An 18,076-nucleotide genomic window follows, 5' to 3' on the forward strand; every position below is an offset into this window, starting at 1 on the left:
TCATGAATAAGAACATGTCATTTAAGAGGAGACCAATAAACCAATGGGTAGAAAATGAATATCATTGTAGTAATATCATCATAATAAAAAGATTCAATCAGAAATTAAACGAGGATATAGAAACTACGAAACAGGCTAGTCACATTTGCTTTTACAATTTCGAAAGGGCCACTCACAAGTTGCAATTTGGTTCTTTTTTATTCACTTACATTGGATAGAGCTGCCCAGTGCAGAGCTTACAGAAGGATATGAGCCAAGACGCCATATGCAGACATCCAAGGTGATCCCCCCATGGGTACCAAGGAAATCATTTGGGACTAGAAGGAACCCCAGTGATGGAGGGTGATCGACTCTGGTTTGGATATTTCTAGTGGAAGATTGGAATCTGACATTGCTTCCCTCCGCTTTTGCTGTGAGTTCATAAAAGTATCCTTGCTTTGATGAAGAAGGCCCCATACAACTAACAGTGATCACATTTCCAAGACACTCCGATCTATTAGTCAGAATGAATAAAATACCTTCTTTCTCTTCTTGAAGAACACGGAATTTGTGATCAACCATAAAGAAAAGAGGGAAGCTGGTATTAAATTGGAAAGATGTCAAGTCACATAAATGTTTAGTCCTACAATGTAGGTACAAACGCTTAGATGAGCCCTGGTAGTTGCAAGCTGGCAGGGGGCATGTACATGGAGCATGGGTGCAACTCTTATCATGTTCGTATTTCTTACTGTAACAAATGCTTTCTTCACACCCATAACTCCTATTGGAGCATGATACTTTCAGTGATTCAAGAACTTTCTCAATGGCACGACAGCGGTTATAGCCAATAGGCATAGTGCAAGAAGGACACTTGTGTTGAAGTTTTCCGCAGCATGAAGAGCAAGCTGTATGTCCATTATCACACTAAATTTCCCAGCAAGAACCCAGAAAAGAAAAAATCAATACAAATGTTACTCACATGGCAAAATATCATATGTAATTATGTATCATATAATAGCTCACATAAAGAACTAACGGATTGAATTAATGCAAGTGAAATAGCACTAATTTTTACATCAACTACTGATACAGATCTCCACTGAGGAAAGGAATGTTATTTCTGTGGATCAACTTTTCAATGTTTTGTTTTCTCAAGAGGTCCATGTGTACACTTTTTTTTTTTAAGAATCCTTAAAGAGCAATTATGAAATTTTAAATCACACAAGTTGCTTATAACTGGAAGATCAAAAATGTTTTGAACTATGATGACAACCTCTCTGATCCCCATGACATTGACAACTTTCCTATAAACATAACCTGGAAGCATTTTTTGGCAGAGCAGAATGATTATGTTATTCCTAAAAGTTCAAACTTCATAATACTAGAAGAACACCGAGGCAATGGATCTTCAACCACCCATTTAAATCTCTCTTCACACTAAATCTGGAAAGTTAGCTCTGAAGATATTTGACATGTAGAATGAACTATGCAAACTTGGGCTCCCAGTGAACCTACAGGACCATCACATACAACAAACCATAGCATTTTTCCACTGTAACATAACAGCAAAAGAAATGCATCCCCTGGAACTACTATCACCATACCAGACATCCTTCTGTAAAATCATCCCAGCCTGCTCTAATACCTTTCAACAAACTCGCTTCACATAAAACATTCACTGCCTTTGATCACCAACCATCTCCAACAACATGCTTCGATCCTACAGCTCTCCTCCAAAATACTCTTGTGCTAAGTGCAACAACCATTTTCCAAGAAGTACCTGATTAAATTGTTAAATTTCTGGACCTCCACCATGCAAGGCAGTATGAACTTCATTCCAATCAAACAAATGACACTTAAATCCATTACATTAACTAGCCACCTTTAAAAAAATTACTGCTACTTTCATAGCCATTTCACCACACATACTGGAATTTTTTACAAGACCTGACAACAACTTCCTCTTCATAAACATCCAATGCCTGTCTTATTAGCTACCTAAAGATGTCAAATGGTAACAACATAGCTCTGATCTTTACACAAAACAACTGCATAATTAGAATAGAAAAATTCAATTTCAACAAACCTTTCTCACACACAAAATAATCCCAAGAACAAACAAACAACCTAAAACCAGATACAAAATCAAAGAAACTCAAAGTAATTGAACAGAATTTTACCCAAAAAATACCAAATATAAGCATCAAGATGGAAACTCAGCCCAAAATTCCAATAACCCATTACCATATTCAACACAAATATATAAATAAATACATCATTAAAACAGAAGAAATGGCATTCAGGTGGAAAAAAAACAAAAACAAGTAACAAATACCTGAAAAACAGGAATGGTCAAGGGTTCACAGCAGATGGGACAATCAAGAACTTCTGGGTCTGATAAAGTTGCATATATAGCCCCATTTCTGCTTGGCCCTGCAAGGGTATGTCCTAGAAAGACTGAAGCCTCAAACAATCTGTGTTGTGGTGGCTGTAGTCCCACAATTGTTATCTGATTATTTTCTTGCGGCCGCGGTGGTGGTTGTTGTTGTTGTTGTTGTTTTGGTGGTGGTGGTGGTGGTGGTGGTCTAACTATTTCTTCCACCTGCTCCTCCTCCTCCTCCTCCTCCTCATCTTCTTCTTCTTCACTTCCATCACTTGTGTCCACATCGTCCTCTTCCTCATCTTCTTCAGATTCTTCATCCTCGCGAACAATTTCTCCCATGGTAAAATCAGGAGGAGGAGAAGAAGGAGAAGAGGGTCTTTGTCTTTTTGGCCTTGGACAGCTTGACCCTTCTCCATCTTCAAGTGAGAATTTTGCCATCTCTCTCTGCAAAGTATTGATTTTTATTTGCATTTCATTACCAGACTGAAACCTTATCATCAGTAAACAACAACCTGTTCATTATGAAAGGACTGATTTGTCCTTAAAGTTTTTACAGAACTACAAACAAACCCAACCTGTAAATAATTAAAAATCACACCTCTAAGGCTTTGCCTTTTTTCCACTTGTAAGCTGCCCACAAGAATCTCTAAGTGAAGTTTTCTCCCTCCAATGTTTGGTTTGTATGTTTGTTGTAAAAATATTTTAATTTTATCTATTTATTTTTTTTTATCTCAATTTAAGCATTATTTTTAGTTTTTAGAGCTAAAATAATTTATGATATAATTGGTTGTGATTGATGAATTATTTACTTTAATGGGATCTCCATGTAACAAAAAAAAAGTGAAATCTATGACCAAGTTAATTTTTTTTTTTAAATAAATCCAATTCAAAAAGTTTATTTTTTCTTGCTTTGAGTTATTTTGATATATAAAGATTTGATATTTAAGTGTTTTGGTCTTCTTTTTAAGTGATGGTATCAGTTAATTGAGGTTTTCAATGAATTGTTACTGTAATTAGTGAAATATAATTTCATGAGGAGAATAACTATAGGAGTTTAGGAGCTGCTTAGTGTGCTTGACAATGGACATTAAGGCTTTTAATCATTTCATTGATTGGAATTCCTGCACATTTGTTTATGGCTTTTCATTCCTTCATGTGATTAGCTATTGATTTATAAGGTTGTGTTTGATTAGTTAAAAAATAATAATAATAATAATAATAACATGTTTGATTAAAGAGATGAAAATAAAAATATAAAATTAATTTTTATACTTTTAAAATATAAATTACAAAAAAATACACTCTTTTATTTTTACTATCTTCATCTCTTTTATATCAAGACATTAAACAAACGCGAAAAGCCTTCTTATGTAATGTTGAATTAATGTGCAGAACGAAAGATAAAAAGAGAAGGGGAATGTGCTTTGCTCAAGACATTAATTTTGAGATACGATACTGAAGTTGGATTAATGTTGTCTCTTGACTGATGCTTGAGCACTTATAAACGGGCTAACTTGGAAGTATGGCCTCTGTACCTGAGTCCACAGCAGGCGCTGATCCATGGTGACCTGACTGCCATTAACTCGTTTTCCACATCATTATACCTTGAAAATCACTGTTGTTTTGTTGGTTGACACAGTAACCTATTTAAATTTCTGTTCATGCTTTTTTTTTGTTTTTCCTTTGTGATTCTTTCAGCTGTATGGTAGATAGCGGCACCCAGAAACGGGTGATTGTTGGTTGATTTGGTGCCAAATCGCCTTTTGCATGGTGTCCAAATTATGCTACTTTTCCCAGTTGTAGGGAGATTTATCCAATGGCTTCCTTCATATTTAGAGCAGCTAAATTTTTTACGTGTGCAATTGTATACATGAGCTCCTCCATTTTTTCAATGCATAAATTGCTAGCTGCTCTTGAATTTTGTCATGAAGGGATTAGTGTTCTTCATATTTGCTTTGCTTTTTTCTTTGATTGCTTGTAATAAACAATTTGAGGCGTTGCATTCTGCACTCGTTAATTGAAAAAACCAAAGAACTGGAAGGCTTGTTTATTTGTCTGATCACCTTGGTCATTTCCCCTTTGGAATCAGGGAACTCTTGAATGATCTCTGTAGTTAGCTCTGATGAACTTCCTCTTGCAGAAAAGCATGTCCGGTGGTTAGATCATGTCTCCCTTTTCCTCAACCTAGAATTTCATTTCTTTCCGTTTGATTAACTTGTTTCATTCTGGTAACAGGATTAAGGCCTTCTTCGTTATCGCATCGTGGGTCAATTTGCTAGGTTACTAGATTGACGCAATAGATTAAGTATCTTAATAAATTCAAATTCATGTTGTTTTTGATGAGTTGCTAAAAAGTTGATTATGCATTCACAGTATAGAATATTACCTCTGCAGACCATTTCTTTTCGATCCTCAGTATCCACTAATTACAAAACTAATCCTCTATGTCACAGTCTCAGTACACAAAAGACAATAATCATTTCTCATACTATATTTTCTCAGGCACAACACGGTAAGGAAGTCAAGTTTTCATCAGCAGCCATACTTGACAAATCATGGAGCACTACTATAAATCCATGTTACTGAGCACTGCCTTTTAACTAAACACTCGTAACCAGTTTTCCGGCCAACAACTCCAGCTAAATTTAGGAATGAGTTTTTTTGGAAACCTGAAAGGACTTGTTTTCTATGCATAATATTAGGCTCTGAAATTCTTTGAGTAGATTTGAGGACGTATTTTCCCACGATATATATCAAGGAAGATGTGATGTCGAAAGAGAGGAATGTCTAGTGGGGTGAAAGGAAAATGATCTCCAAGTGCAAGACAATCAGCATACTTCATCACAAATATACCACAATCTACTCCGCTGCAGTTGCAACAAACAAATCACACATAAATACTCATTAATTAATGGAACTGCAAGCCATTTTGAATTTTCCCAAAAGAGATGGTATGAAAAGTCTAAGAAAAAAATTGAACAGAACTTGTCAAACATCTGGTCGCATTGGAGCAAAAGATCTGGCTCAACACTGTCACCATGTCAAACAAACTGAAGAAGACACTGAAAGTAATTAGTTACTTACTTTGTTTGGCGAGGAAGATCCACGGGCTCCAGAAATTGCCATTCTTGTGCATTATCATAACCCAACTTTGGCATTAGGTGCTCTATAATCCACCTTGAAATTACACCCTTTTTATCATGATGAGAATTTAATGAATCTAACCATAGCAATGCCCTACTCTCTATGTCGACACAGATGAGGATCCAATGATTTTCCAAGCACACTGGAATGAACAACTAAATGATGATGAAAATGATAGGTACGTTAGAGAATGAATTGAGCAAGTTACAAACAGGCATTGAAATCATTTGTCTAGCTCAAACATTAAGCTTAATTACCTTTGATGTGCCTGCTATCTCTTCAATGTTTAAGTAAGATAGCACTTTCGACTCGGTCCATTTCCCAGAAAGCAAGAAGCTCTGGTAAATTTTCACCATAACACAGTTTATAGCAAAAAAATATAGAGAAATAAAAAGGGCCTAGTTCTAATCTCCTTTACCATAATCCAAGTTGGCAACGAGTAGTTCTTCATGTACAAATTAGGAAACTCGATCCATCTCTTCCTCAGCAGCTCGAAATATGCATTAATAACCTTGTTATAAAGACATAAAACAATGGTTTCAGCATTTACATTAGATTTCAATGCAGAAAAGTTGAACAGAAAATAGAGGAACTATACATACTGAGTCATCAACGTAATATTGTTTAGCCTCCCAGATTGGGGTGTTAGATGGAGGAATTCTAAGCAAACTTGCCAATGATGTGTCGCAAACGCTCAATTTCTTATCTCTCCCGGCAGAATTCCTGTAAGTTTTTAAGTCACATCTGCATGATTAAGACTAATTGATGGGCCATGTAATTGTTAAGATCTAGAGTGATTTCTGTGCGCATACCCTGTAAGCCGACGGGACATCCATCTGTTAATTCTTCTCGATTCCCTCTCTGTAGGAGAAGAAACCAAATATTCTTGTACCTCCTATAAATGATCATCACATTCATTTGTTACGTTATCATTTGCTATTAACAAGGGTGATTGTGACGATGAGCAGAGGATAAATCTAAAGAAACTTGACGAATAGGCCTTTAATCTTCAACCGATGACTAACTGCAAAGAATGGAACAAATGTTGATTAAGCATTCACAGTACAGAATGTTACCTCTGCAGACCATTTCTTTTGGTTCCAGAATATCCCAAGTGTTTTAGAATTATCGTAAGCACTGTCATCTTCAGAATCTGAAGAGCACACTTCCTCTGGCTCAATTACTGAAGATACACTTGCATCTTCAATTGTGATGGGATAACTAATGCCAACCCCTTGAGCGATTAAGATTTTTCACAAAATCAGTATATAAAAATGAGCACAATTACTTGATGATTAAATATAGGAAAAGAAGAGAAAGAGTGCAAGAGATTATTTACCTCTACTAAACTCAGTTGGATCGATGGGTTCCCACAATGAAGCAAAGAACAGTGGGCGACAATGAATTGGGTAGAACATAGGAAATTTACAAATAGTTTTGAACAACCTGGATGCGTTCTGAAATGGACGGAACCCTGCACCACGCAATCGTTCTTTCCACTGATCAAATGTCTGGTGCCGCTCAACCCTGTCAATGCCCTTACATGCAACAACATTGCTAATCTGTCGTCTCCAGTGCCTCTCCAGTATCTCTTCTCTATCTGTCTCACCAGAAACGCAATTAAAATAATTAAAAACTCTAGAGTAGTATTGGAAAGACAGGGCAAAACGGTCAAAGAAATCAGGACTGTTGTGATCGGCTTCCTGCTCATTAATCAACATAAATTTTGGTTTCAGCTCCTTCAGTTTTGAAAGTACTCTCTCGATTGCTCCCTCAACGGCAAGCAATTTGTGGAGTTCAAATTCCCATCTCACTATAACTATCTCATCATCGCTTGTGCTTTCCAGTTTGAGTACACATTCTTCTATATCAGCAGGAATATTGGCTTCAAATTGTTTGAGCTGGAAATCGATGTTCAACTGTCGTGCCAGTTCAGTGAGTTTTCGTTGCCTTTCTTGGATATGGTTGTTGTCTTTACACGGATTCGGCCCGATATTAGTTAACCGGAATACTCTATTGGGCAGAAACTTTCTTAACAAAGAATCATATTCCCGGCTGCCTAGCATGATGGAAAAGTCAATGAAGTGGACTGGTTGCTCTCCACTGAAATAGGCAGCGGCAAGGTAATCGATGGTGGCAGGGATGAATTCAAAATAACGAAGAGAACGTTGGGTGTTCACAATTGAGGAGGGAAGCAACGGAAAAGGATTTCGAGGATACACTCCATGGACTCGCCTAGCCAGAGCTTCAGCAAAGTAGCTGACAACTTTTTTTGTCACTTCACTGGTTTCCTCGGCAGTCAGACCTTCCATTTCCTCATAAAGAACATCTGCTAGTTTGAGATTACCACCTGCAACTGCCTTAGCACAAGCCATCAATTTGTTGACCAGAGGAGAGCTCATTTCTGTAAGCACCAAATTAAGATCCGGTGGCCCTGTCATGTGGATGGATAAACAGAATACATGGTGATCTCTTTTCTTTCTTTGGTAGCTTATAACGAAGTATTCGTGATTCATCAGCCCCCCATTCCCTTCCTCCCTCTTTCCTCGTTTTTTTTTTTCTTTCTTTTTCTTTATTGACTATGAATTGCTTTGTTCCTGCAAGTCAATGGCGGGCAGGCAGGTACTCTCTGTCCACACACATTTGCCAACCAATATATTTGCTTGACTCCCACGCAAGACCATCTTCTTTCGGTCGAGTCTAGCAGGACCCGACCTTACAAGCTTCCTTTCTTCCAAGTTGTATGGCTCCTTCCTTGAAACACTCCATTAAATAAAGTCATAAATTGCTTCATTCTCCACCGCCAATTAATCATTTTAGTTTAAAATTCTTTTTCCATCATCAGATCATCATATGTATTGATATATTTAGCGAAATTTATTCATGCGCAGCACACAGCCCAAGGGTGGAGGCACGTTAAAGATTTGGGTGGCTATAGTCCAGGTTAAAAATATCATAATTTTTTATTGAGTTATCAAAAAAATTTGAAAATTTAGGTGAAGTTTTTGATGTTTTAGCTTAGGTTAAAATTTCAGAATTTTTAGAGAAATTTATAAATTTGATGAAAATTCACAATTTAACTAGTTTTATGTTATTTGACGTAATTTTCAATCCGACTATCAGATTGAGATGAAATTTTACGAAAGATCTTAAAATATATTGAATAAAATCTGGTTAAAATTTTAGGATGAATGGAGCTTGGTAGTGCTAACAAAAAAAAAAAGAACCGTAAAATAAAAGCAAAACGACTCATTAAGGGTAAAATGGTTATTTGCTATTAAAAAATAAAACAAATCAGCTCTTCCTTCCTTTTATATGTTGCCGACTGGGTAGAAGCATAATAGAAAAAGAAAGAAAAGAAAAGGCAAGAGAAAAAGTAAGGGAAAAATAATCCAAGAAAAAGAAAAGAAAAGTGAGAGAATAATATTGTAAACTTACAAAATCTAACTTATAAAACACCAATATAAGGAAGAATCAAGTGAAGGGAAGAACTGAGAGAGGAAAAAATTTAATTACTTTGTTTTTCAATTGACATGAAATTGTTATTTTATCCTAATTGAGGGGTTGTTACAATATCGATTCAGATTCGATTATAGATGAATTATATTCCACAAAATATCGAAGGATATAACTTCAATAATGGATTTATTTTTACTTTCACTTTAATTTTATATATTTTTAAATTTATTTTTTAATATTTTAGATAGTATAATTGAATTAAAACTTTACTGTTAATTTTAAAAATTTATATATATAAATTAATAATTAATCTTAAAAAAATTTCTATATCTATATTCTAGAACAGGCAAAATTACTGGCTCCGTTCCAGACGCCTATGCAGAAGACTCATCGAATTCTATAGAAATAGACGTTGGCAGCCTTGTCAGATTAAGAATACGAGAAAGGCTAGCAGTTCAGCAACAGGACCTTCTTTTCTTAGCTCGGATAGGGAAAAGGGATCCCACACCTCTAATCACACACACATATATTCATGCAGGCACAGACAGACATTTGCCATAGGATCACTGCAGAAGGAACCGAATATCAAGGAGTCAGATATCTAGAATGGCTTGGTAGTCGAGGTTTAGTTGCCACCATTGATGACATTAACCAAGTATATTAATATAATCAGGGGGTATGTTCAAGCTAACAACATAATAACCTAATGCATTAGCATTCATATTCTATTAGACTACTAGTTAGTTGTTTGACTCATGTTTTGCGGACCAGATATTTGTTTTTGTTTAAAAAAAAGCAAAATAACAAAAACAAAAAAAATAAAAATCAAACACCACTAGACTTGGTAAGCCAGGTCAGTGCCTGACTCATTTACGAAGGGCTTGCGTGCGAGCTCAAGAAATCTTGGCATTCACTGTTATAGCTCTGTAATTATGTTCTGTTTTTACCATTTCACTTCAATTCAGTACCAATGTCATTTACAAGCAATCTTGGCATTCATTCATGATCTAATAAACCATATTACATCATCTAATGTGATTTGGTATTAACAAGAAATCTATAATTAGAAAAAAAACATAAATAAAATGAAAGGAAGCAAATTAAGCATGCTCAGATTTCTTCCTTTGATGGAGGCTATTGCAGAACAATAAATTATGTTAACCTAAATAGATACTGTCAGAAAATATATCTCCACGTCAAGTGAAAAGAAATTCAACAATCATCTTTGAAGTGGAAAGTGAAGCTTTCGTGTCCTTTTCGTCCAATCCACAACTCTATTGCCCTTTTCCAAGTAGAAAGGGCCGGAAATCACCAACAAGGTATTGGATCCGAGTTCACTTCATATGAAGTTAGAATCCAATCGATACTATGAAGTCTGAAATCCCAAGTTTACTAGTCAGCAGTCAATAACAAGGCATCTAGTTAACAATCCAAGATGAACGGTTCCATCTTCGGTTTCATAACTCTTACGAAAGGGAAAAGTGATTGTTTAGAAGGTGTGACCCATACCCACTACATGCACTTGTGCAATCCTCTTTAGGCCATCTTTCTTGATTGATTCCAATATGTTCCTTCAGACAAGTTAGATTTTAGTTATGTTAATCTTGTCATCGCATAAATTTTGTCAGCATCATACTGTTCTTGCAATAAGATCCGAAGATGCCTGCTACAAGCACTTTAGATCACGTTTTGCTTTACCTATAAAAGTAACGGGAGCAATTATTTAGCCCGAACAAGCTATGACAATGATTCATAAGAAATATCCGACTGTGGTCCGATTCCTTTATCCCCAATCTCCCATCGTAGTATCAGCAGATGGCCACTAGTGGTGGCCCACCATATCTCCTATATATATTAAGAAGCTCTGGAATGTGTCTACTTCCAAGCTTTAACTCAACTCAAACAAATATGGACATTACTCATAGCATCAAGCAGTTTTTTCTTTCAATCGCCACTCTCTTGAACCTTGTCTGGGGCAGAGTTAGATGCCTTCTACCATCACATTCATCAAATAGATCACCTCCTTCTCCTGCCTTCGACCTCGAATCGCAATCACTGGAAGCACTTGCACAGCTACCCCCACAGACCCCTCTTACCACTAACCAAGTATCTCAAAACCCAGAAATCCAACCTCCGCGTTTTGATAACCAAGCCCCAGAAATGCTGCTACAGCCACTTCAACCATTACATCCATCACATGCACCACCTGCTTCTCCTGCCATTGACCTCGAATCCCAATTACAAGAATCACAGGCACAACCCTCTGTTACCATTTATAATCAAGGATTATCTGAAACCCAAGAAACACAGCCCTTACATTCCACACCCATCAACACAGAGATACTGTCGCAAACAGCACAATCACAGGCTCCTCAACCTCATTCTGCCATGGAAACAGAGCTGCAATTAGCACCTCCAACACAACAAACACCTCCCCGTGCCATCAATCCACGACAAATCAATATGGTAGTTGTCAGGCAGATATCTGTAGAATGGCCTAATGTAATCATGGGATTCTGTTTTCAGGCAGCGATTCAAATAGCTCTCCAATACGAAACAACTCAACATTCCAAACTCCCTGTTTTCTTCTACCTCCGTTCTTTTTCCATACTACTAACCTTTGCTTCCCTTTTTGTTTCACAGTTAATTAGCAACAGGTTCCCTGACACATCCAAAGTATTCGAGAAAGTTGCAATATTCCTTGCTGCCACTGCTTTTTTCACCACCATTGCAACACCAATGACCCTCGCCTTCAAGTGAAATGCAAATAAATCTGTTGTAAGACTTTAAGCTGATACGCTTTGTGTTGCCAAAATCTGCTTTGAAGGACAGTACGGTTGTCTCTTGCGACTCTTTCTTCTCAAGAGAAATGTAAGGTAGTTGATTTGTGTGTATGCTGAGAGATATAATAGTGATACAGTTCTTTATGTAAGATCCAGTTCTACTTCTTTTATTAAGGATTTGTGTTCTTGTAGCTTACTTCAAGAATTTTCTTGAATAACCTTAATCATTGTCCATTGATTAATTCTCTACAAGGAATACAATTGATTAATTTAGAACATGGGATCATATGTGCGTGGTGTGCCAAGTATTTGAATGAAATGTACGAGACTCACCAATCTTGATACTCAATGCTTAAGTTATTTTTCTTAATAAAATTACAAAATCAATCAATACAATAAAGTTTTGAGAATAACGAAAAAATTAAATTCAATATACCACAAGAAAATAAAATATATTATATAGTTTTTTTTTAATATTTGATTTTATCTTTATTAAGACCCATTATTAGCAATAATTTTCCTCCCTCCTATCAAACAGCCTTCACATTTCATCCTTTTTAACTATTTTTTTTTCCTTTAAAACTTCACCTCTAAATCTCACCTCCTTGACATTTCTCCTTCAAATTTCTCACCTCATACCATTCCAGAACAGCCTAATTGTCAAGGAATCAAGTGTTAAGAATATAAAAAATGACTAAGTATGAAATGTTAAGGATTCACTAGCTCCAAGAAAATCTAATTTCTGTCACCAAAATTCCAAATTGAATCTGTCCCTATCTGATTCAAGATTTTGAACACAACTAGTTTATTTGGATCTATCCCTATCCGATCATCACCATTGTTTACTTTGGACACGTCTTAATTGCCATCTCAACTTATCTATGAAAAATGACTTGAACTCTTGAAGGATCCCCCCTCCCATACGACTCCAACTTTCCTCGTAAGCGAGTAGTTGAAGAATGTTTTTTAAATTGTTTTTCCCATTTGTTATCTCCAAATTTTCATCCAACCTTTCACACGCGATAGCCAAGGGTATATGATGCATATCTTTGACTCGCGACATCGGATCGGGTTTCTTTTTTTTCTTCCGAACGTTTCTTTCATTTATTTTTCTCCCTTCACAACCCCCATGATCCTCTGCCCACATATCATTGTGTCCCACAAGAGAAAAATCGTGTATGCCCTGCCGATTCTTTATCTATTCACCAGTGCAACTTGTTACTCTCTCTCTCTGTCAAAAAAAAAGTTCCAGGGTTGAGTTTACCGTGTTCCAGTCAATTTAGGTATGCTTTAGGGAACTTGGAGGGCAGGAATGGTGATTAAGATCAAAGGGGCAAGCTAGTTCAGTTAGATCTCATTAAGACCAAAAGATTTTAACAATAAATAAAGGCAATCAAAACAAATTACTTAGTAAGATTAAGTTGAAGTACTTCGAAGTAGCAGTGCTTCTGTTTTTATTATTTTGGGATCTCTAGCAATGAAGAAACTAAATAAGTGAAAATATGGCTAATGTTACAAGTACAATGATTATCTTATTCTCATGTTCCAGAAAACAGATTTGGTGGGTTATCATAGGCATTTTCATCTTCAGAATCTGAAGAGCACACTTCCTCTGGCTCAATTACTGAAGATACACTTGCATCTTCAATTGTGATGGGATTACTAATGCCAACCCTTGAGCGACCAAGATTTTTCACAAAATCAGAAAATACAAATGAGCACAATTACTTGATGATTAAATCTAGGAAAATCAAAAAATACAAATGAGAAATGTAAGGAGTTTATTTTTTTTATTCATGTAGGTATTCCCAGTTTGCACATACCTCGACTAATCCCCACATACCCTGAAGTTAGATGAATTGATATGGGTTATCCTAGCTCAACCTAATTTTTATAAAAATATTAAAAAGAATATTATTTTTTAAAAAAATAAAAACAAAAAACAAAATTTAACCTTGTTTTTCCTGACTGACCGGGTTGTTGATGATTTTCAATTGTATTCCTATGTCTAGAGTTGATGATTTTGTTTTATTGAAGAAATTTAGACATTTCTTTACTAAACATCTGTGATAATCTTAGACAACAAGAGTTCTATCAAAGAATTTTAAGCGTTTGAGATCAAATATTTTTTAAAAAAATTATGATCTCAAATTCTGTTTTTGGAGCTGATAAGTTTTTTCATTAAGTATAAATTGACATCATTTTTTCCCAAAGGCATTAAACCTAAAACATCAACAAGGACACACAAAAAACAAAATAATTGATGGAAAAAAAATAATAAAAATCATTAAGCAAGCTCAATATTTAACGTGAGTACTAAACATCTCAAAACTTGATTCATTGATGGATTTTGTTTGAACTCCATAAAACAATCCAATATTTAAGTTTTAATATATTTAAATATATGTAATTCAAAAAGGTGTTATGGTACTTATAACATATAGATATGGATTATGTATGAATTAATATATTTAAATCTTAATCAATAAAATTTCGATATCTATTAAACATTAAACTCACCCACTAGATTCATATTGACACTTATGATAGAAAAATAAAAATATTGATATCAAATTGAAAAGGAAGAAAATATGAAGAAATTTTTTCAACTATATACTTTAAGTCATAATTTCTAGACATGGGTTTATTGTAGAAAATTCTTAAAATTAATAAAAACTTGTTTAAGTTACATATTGAATATTTTTTTGGTAAGATGTAAAGTAAAAAAAAAAACTCATATCTTATACTAGATCAACCCATATCAAAGTTCTTCAAATTGTTCAAAAATTTATGATAGTATAGAAGTTCATTTATATATTATTTGATCCCTTACAAATTTAAGTCATTTGTCTTAATAAAATTATAAAATCAAATAATTTCTGTACAAATTTGAGAATAAATAAAAAATTAAATTCAATATACATCAAGAAAACAAAATATATTATATAATTATTTGTTAATATTTAATCTAGAAATTGATTTTATCTTTATCAAGAATAATTTTCCTACCTCCTCTCAAACATCCTTGACATTTCATCCTTCAATTTTTTTTTACCTTTACCACTTCACCTTTAAATTTTACCTCCTTAAATTTTTTTCACCTCAAACCAAAGACAACCTAATTGTTAATTGTCAAGGGATCAAGTGTTAAAAATATAGAAAGGTGACCAAAGTATAAAATGTTAAGGATACACTCCAAGAAAATTTGTCACCAAAATTTGGGATTAAATTATATTCTGAAATAGTATATTTACCATTATAAATTAGTTTCATCCTCTCAAATCCATTAGTCAAGTGGGATTAAAAAAAAAAAGTCTTCCTTTTAAGAAGATTGACGAAAGAGCAGAAATGGTGGTTTATGTTAGAAGATTCCTTCTCTTCAAAAGCTCAAAGAAAGAGAATAAAAAATTCCCCATCATTGTCGATCATCGGGTATGCCCACTCCATTGAGTCCCACAAAAGAAAATCCATGGAAGCCCTACCATCGGTTCTACATCCGCGGTCCTAATTGTTGTCCACAAGAGCAACTGAAGATTTGTCACCATGTTGCGACAAACAAATTAATCACACATAAATACACAAAAGCCCCATCTTGACATCTTCTAGTGGTCGAGTCTAGCAGGACCCGACCTTACATGCTTCCTTTCTATATCTTACTTTTCATTCCAAGTTGTATTGCTCCTTCCTAGAAACAGTTCATTAATTAAAGTAAAAAATTGCTTCATTCTCCACCGCCAATTAATCATTTTAGTTTAAAATTCATTTTCCACCATCATATGTATTGATATATTTAGTGAAATTTATTTATGCTTAGCACACACGCCTATGCAGAAGACTCGTCGAATAGGAATAGACATGGACAGCAGCAGCAGCCTTCCCTGATTAATAATTCTAGAAATGCTAGCTATCCAACTACATGACCTTCTTGTCGTAGCTCGGATAGGAAAAAGGGATCCCACATCTATAATCAAAGACACACATATATTCATGTAGGCACACACAGACATTTGCCATAGGATCGTTGCTGAAGGAACCGAATATGAAGGAATCAGATACCTAGGAAATGTTCAGGCTAGCAACATCATTACCTGGCATTTGTCTTCTAGGAGACCGTTAATTGATGATGGAGACTCTTAAGGGTGTATGTCATGGTGGCCTAAAGGACTAATCAGAACAGAAATGTTTGGTAAAAGGAAATACATTTTGCTAGCCATACCTCTTTAACCTCAACATTTGGAGTCCTATTGCACAGTAATAGTTCTGTAATTATGTTCTGTTCTTATTATTTTACTTTAATTCAGTGGCAAAGTCATTTACAAGCAATCTTGGCTTTCATTTGTGATCTAATGAAGGATATTACTTAAATTTAATATAATATGGTAATAACAAGAAACCTATAATAAAAAAAATATATAGATAAAATTGTTGGAAGCAAATTAAGCACACTTGGATCTCTTCTTCCTTTGATGGACGCTATTCCAGAAAAATAAATTATGTTTACCTAAATGGATACTGTAAGAAAGTATATCTGAACATGAAGCGAGAAGAAATTCAACAATCATGCATCTTCGAAGTGGAAAGTGAAGATTTCGTGTATCCACAACTTGAATGCCTTTTTTCCAACTAGGTATTGGATCCGAGTTGACTTCTTCATAATCGATAATATGAAGAGGGTCCCAAGCTCGATGCCCTCTTTCTCCACTCTTTACTAGTCGGTAGGCCAGTCTAGTTAGCAATCTAAGATGAACGGTTCGGTCTTCGGTTTTATAACTCTAAGAAAGGGGAAAGTAATTGTTTAGAAGGTGTGAGTGTGACCATTGCCAACTACATACACATGTGCATTCCTCTTTAGGCCAATCTTCTTTCCTTATTTCTTCCTTCATTGATTCCATTCTGTTCCTTCAGACAAGTCAAGCTTTAGTAATGTTAATGTAATCGCAGCAATTTTGTCAGCATCATAGCTCTTGCAACAAGACCCGAGGATGCTTGAGACAAGCACTTTAGATCATATTTTGCTTTACGTATAAAAGAAATGGAAGCAATTATTTAGGCAGAACAAGCTAATGCTCATGAAATATCCGATTAGAAATTTCTCATTTACCCATGTCCACATGACAAATATCCGACTGTAGTCTGAATCCTTTAGCCCCACAATCCCCTGACTTGGTTTTTGTCTTTCCAATAAAGAAAATTATCAGCAGATTGCCACCAGTGGTAGCCCCACCGTATCTCTATATATCCACCTCTTGCATGTGCCTGCTTCAAAGCTTCAACTCCAACTCATACAAAAATGAAAACTACTCAAAGCATCAAGCAGTTTTTTCTTCCAGTCACCACTTTCTTGTTCCTTGTCTGGGGCAGAGTTAGATGCCTTCTACCATCACCTTCATCAAATAGATCACCTTCTTCTCCTGCCTTCGACCTCGAATTGCAATCACTGGAAGCACTTTCACAGCTACCCCCACAAACCCCTCCTGCCACTAACCAAATATCTCAAAACCCAGAAACCCAACCTCCGAATTTTGAAAACCACGCCCCAGAAATGCTGCGACCGCCTCTTCAACCATTACATCCATCACATGCACCACCTGCTTCTCCTGCCATTGACCTCGAATCCCACTTACAAGAATCACAGGCACAACCCTCTCTTAACATTCATAACCAAGGATTATCTCAAACCCAAGAAACACAGCCCTTACATTCCACGCCCATCAACACAGAGATATTGTCGCAAACAGCACAATCACAGGCTCCTCAACCTCGTTCTGCCATGGAAACAGAGCTACAATTAGCACCTCCAACACAACAAACACCTCCCCTTGCCATCAATCCACGACTAATCAATATGGTAGTTGTCAGGCAGATATCTGTAGAATGGCCTAATGTAATCATGGGATTCTGTTTTCAGGCAGCGATTCAAATAGCTCTCCAATACGAAACAACTCAACACTCCAAACTCCCTGTTTTCTTCTACCTGCGTTCTTTTTCCATACTACTCACCTTTGCTTCCCTTTTTGTTTCACAGTTAATTAGCAACAGGTTCCCTGACACATCCAAAGTATTGGAGAAAGTTGCAACATTCCTTGCCGCCGCTGCTTTTTTCACCACCATTGCAACACCATTGACCCTCGCCTTCAAGTGAAATGCAAATAAATCTGTTAAGACTTTAAGCTGATGCGCATTGTATTGCCAAAATCTGCTTTGAAGGACAGTACGGTTGTCTCTTGCGACTCTTACTTCTCAAGAGAAATGTAAGGCAGTTGATTTGTTTGTATGCTGAGAGATATAATAGTGATACAGTTCTTTATGTAAGATCCAGTTCTACTTC

At 35.7% G+C, this 18,076-nt stretch overlaps 2 protein-coding genes across 2 annotated transcripts; both read right to left on the reverse strand.

The window, feature by feature from the left end:
• Positions 1 to 44: 44 nt before the first annotated feature.
• LOC133671606 (E3 ubiquitin-protein ligase SINA-like 7) lies at positions 45 to 2,844 on the reverse strand. Its single transcript, XM_062092404.1, has 2 exons — positions 2,315 to 2,844; positions 45 to 903 (listed from the first exon to the last, which is right to left on the reverse strand). Exons 1-2 carry the CDS (start codon positions 2,831 to 2,833, stop codon positions 202 to 204), a joined length of 1,221 nt encoding a protein of 406 aa, XP_061948388.1. The 5' UTR covers positions 2,834 to 2,844; the 3' UTR covers positions 45 to 201.
• A 1,893-nt stretch (positions 2,845 to 4,737) lies between these two features.
• LOC133671047 (uncharacterized) lies at positions 4,738 to 8,120 on the reverse strand. The gene is made up of 8 exons (XM_062091667.1): positions 6,846 to 8,120; positions 6,583 to 6,740; positions 6,319 to 6,401; positions 6,109 to 6,229; positions 5,925 to 6,017; positions 5,764 to 5,844; positions 5,447 to 5,661; positions 4,738 to 5,229 (listed from the first exon to the last, which is right to left on the reverse strand). The coding sequence occupies exons 1-8, from the start codon at positions 8,020 to 8,022 to the stop codon at positions 5,061 to 5,063; spliced, it is 2,097 nt and encodes a 698-aa protein (XP_061947651.1). The 5' UTR covers positions 8,023 to 8,120; the 3' UTR covers positions 4,738 to 5,060.
• Positions 8,121 to 18,076: the final 9,956 nt, after the last annotated feature.

Source organism: Populus nigra, chromosome 13 (genome assembly GCF_951802175.1).
Source record: "Populus nigra chromosome 13, ddPopNigr1.1, whole genome shotgun sequence".
NCBI lineage: Eukaryota > Viridiplantae > Streptophyta > Magnoliopsida > Malpighiales > Salicaceae > Populus > Populus nigra.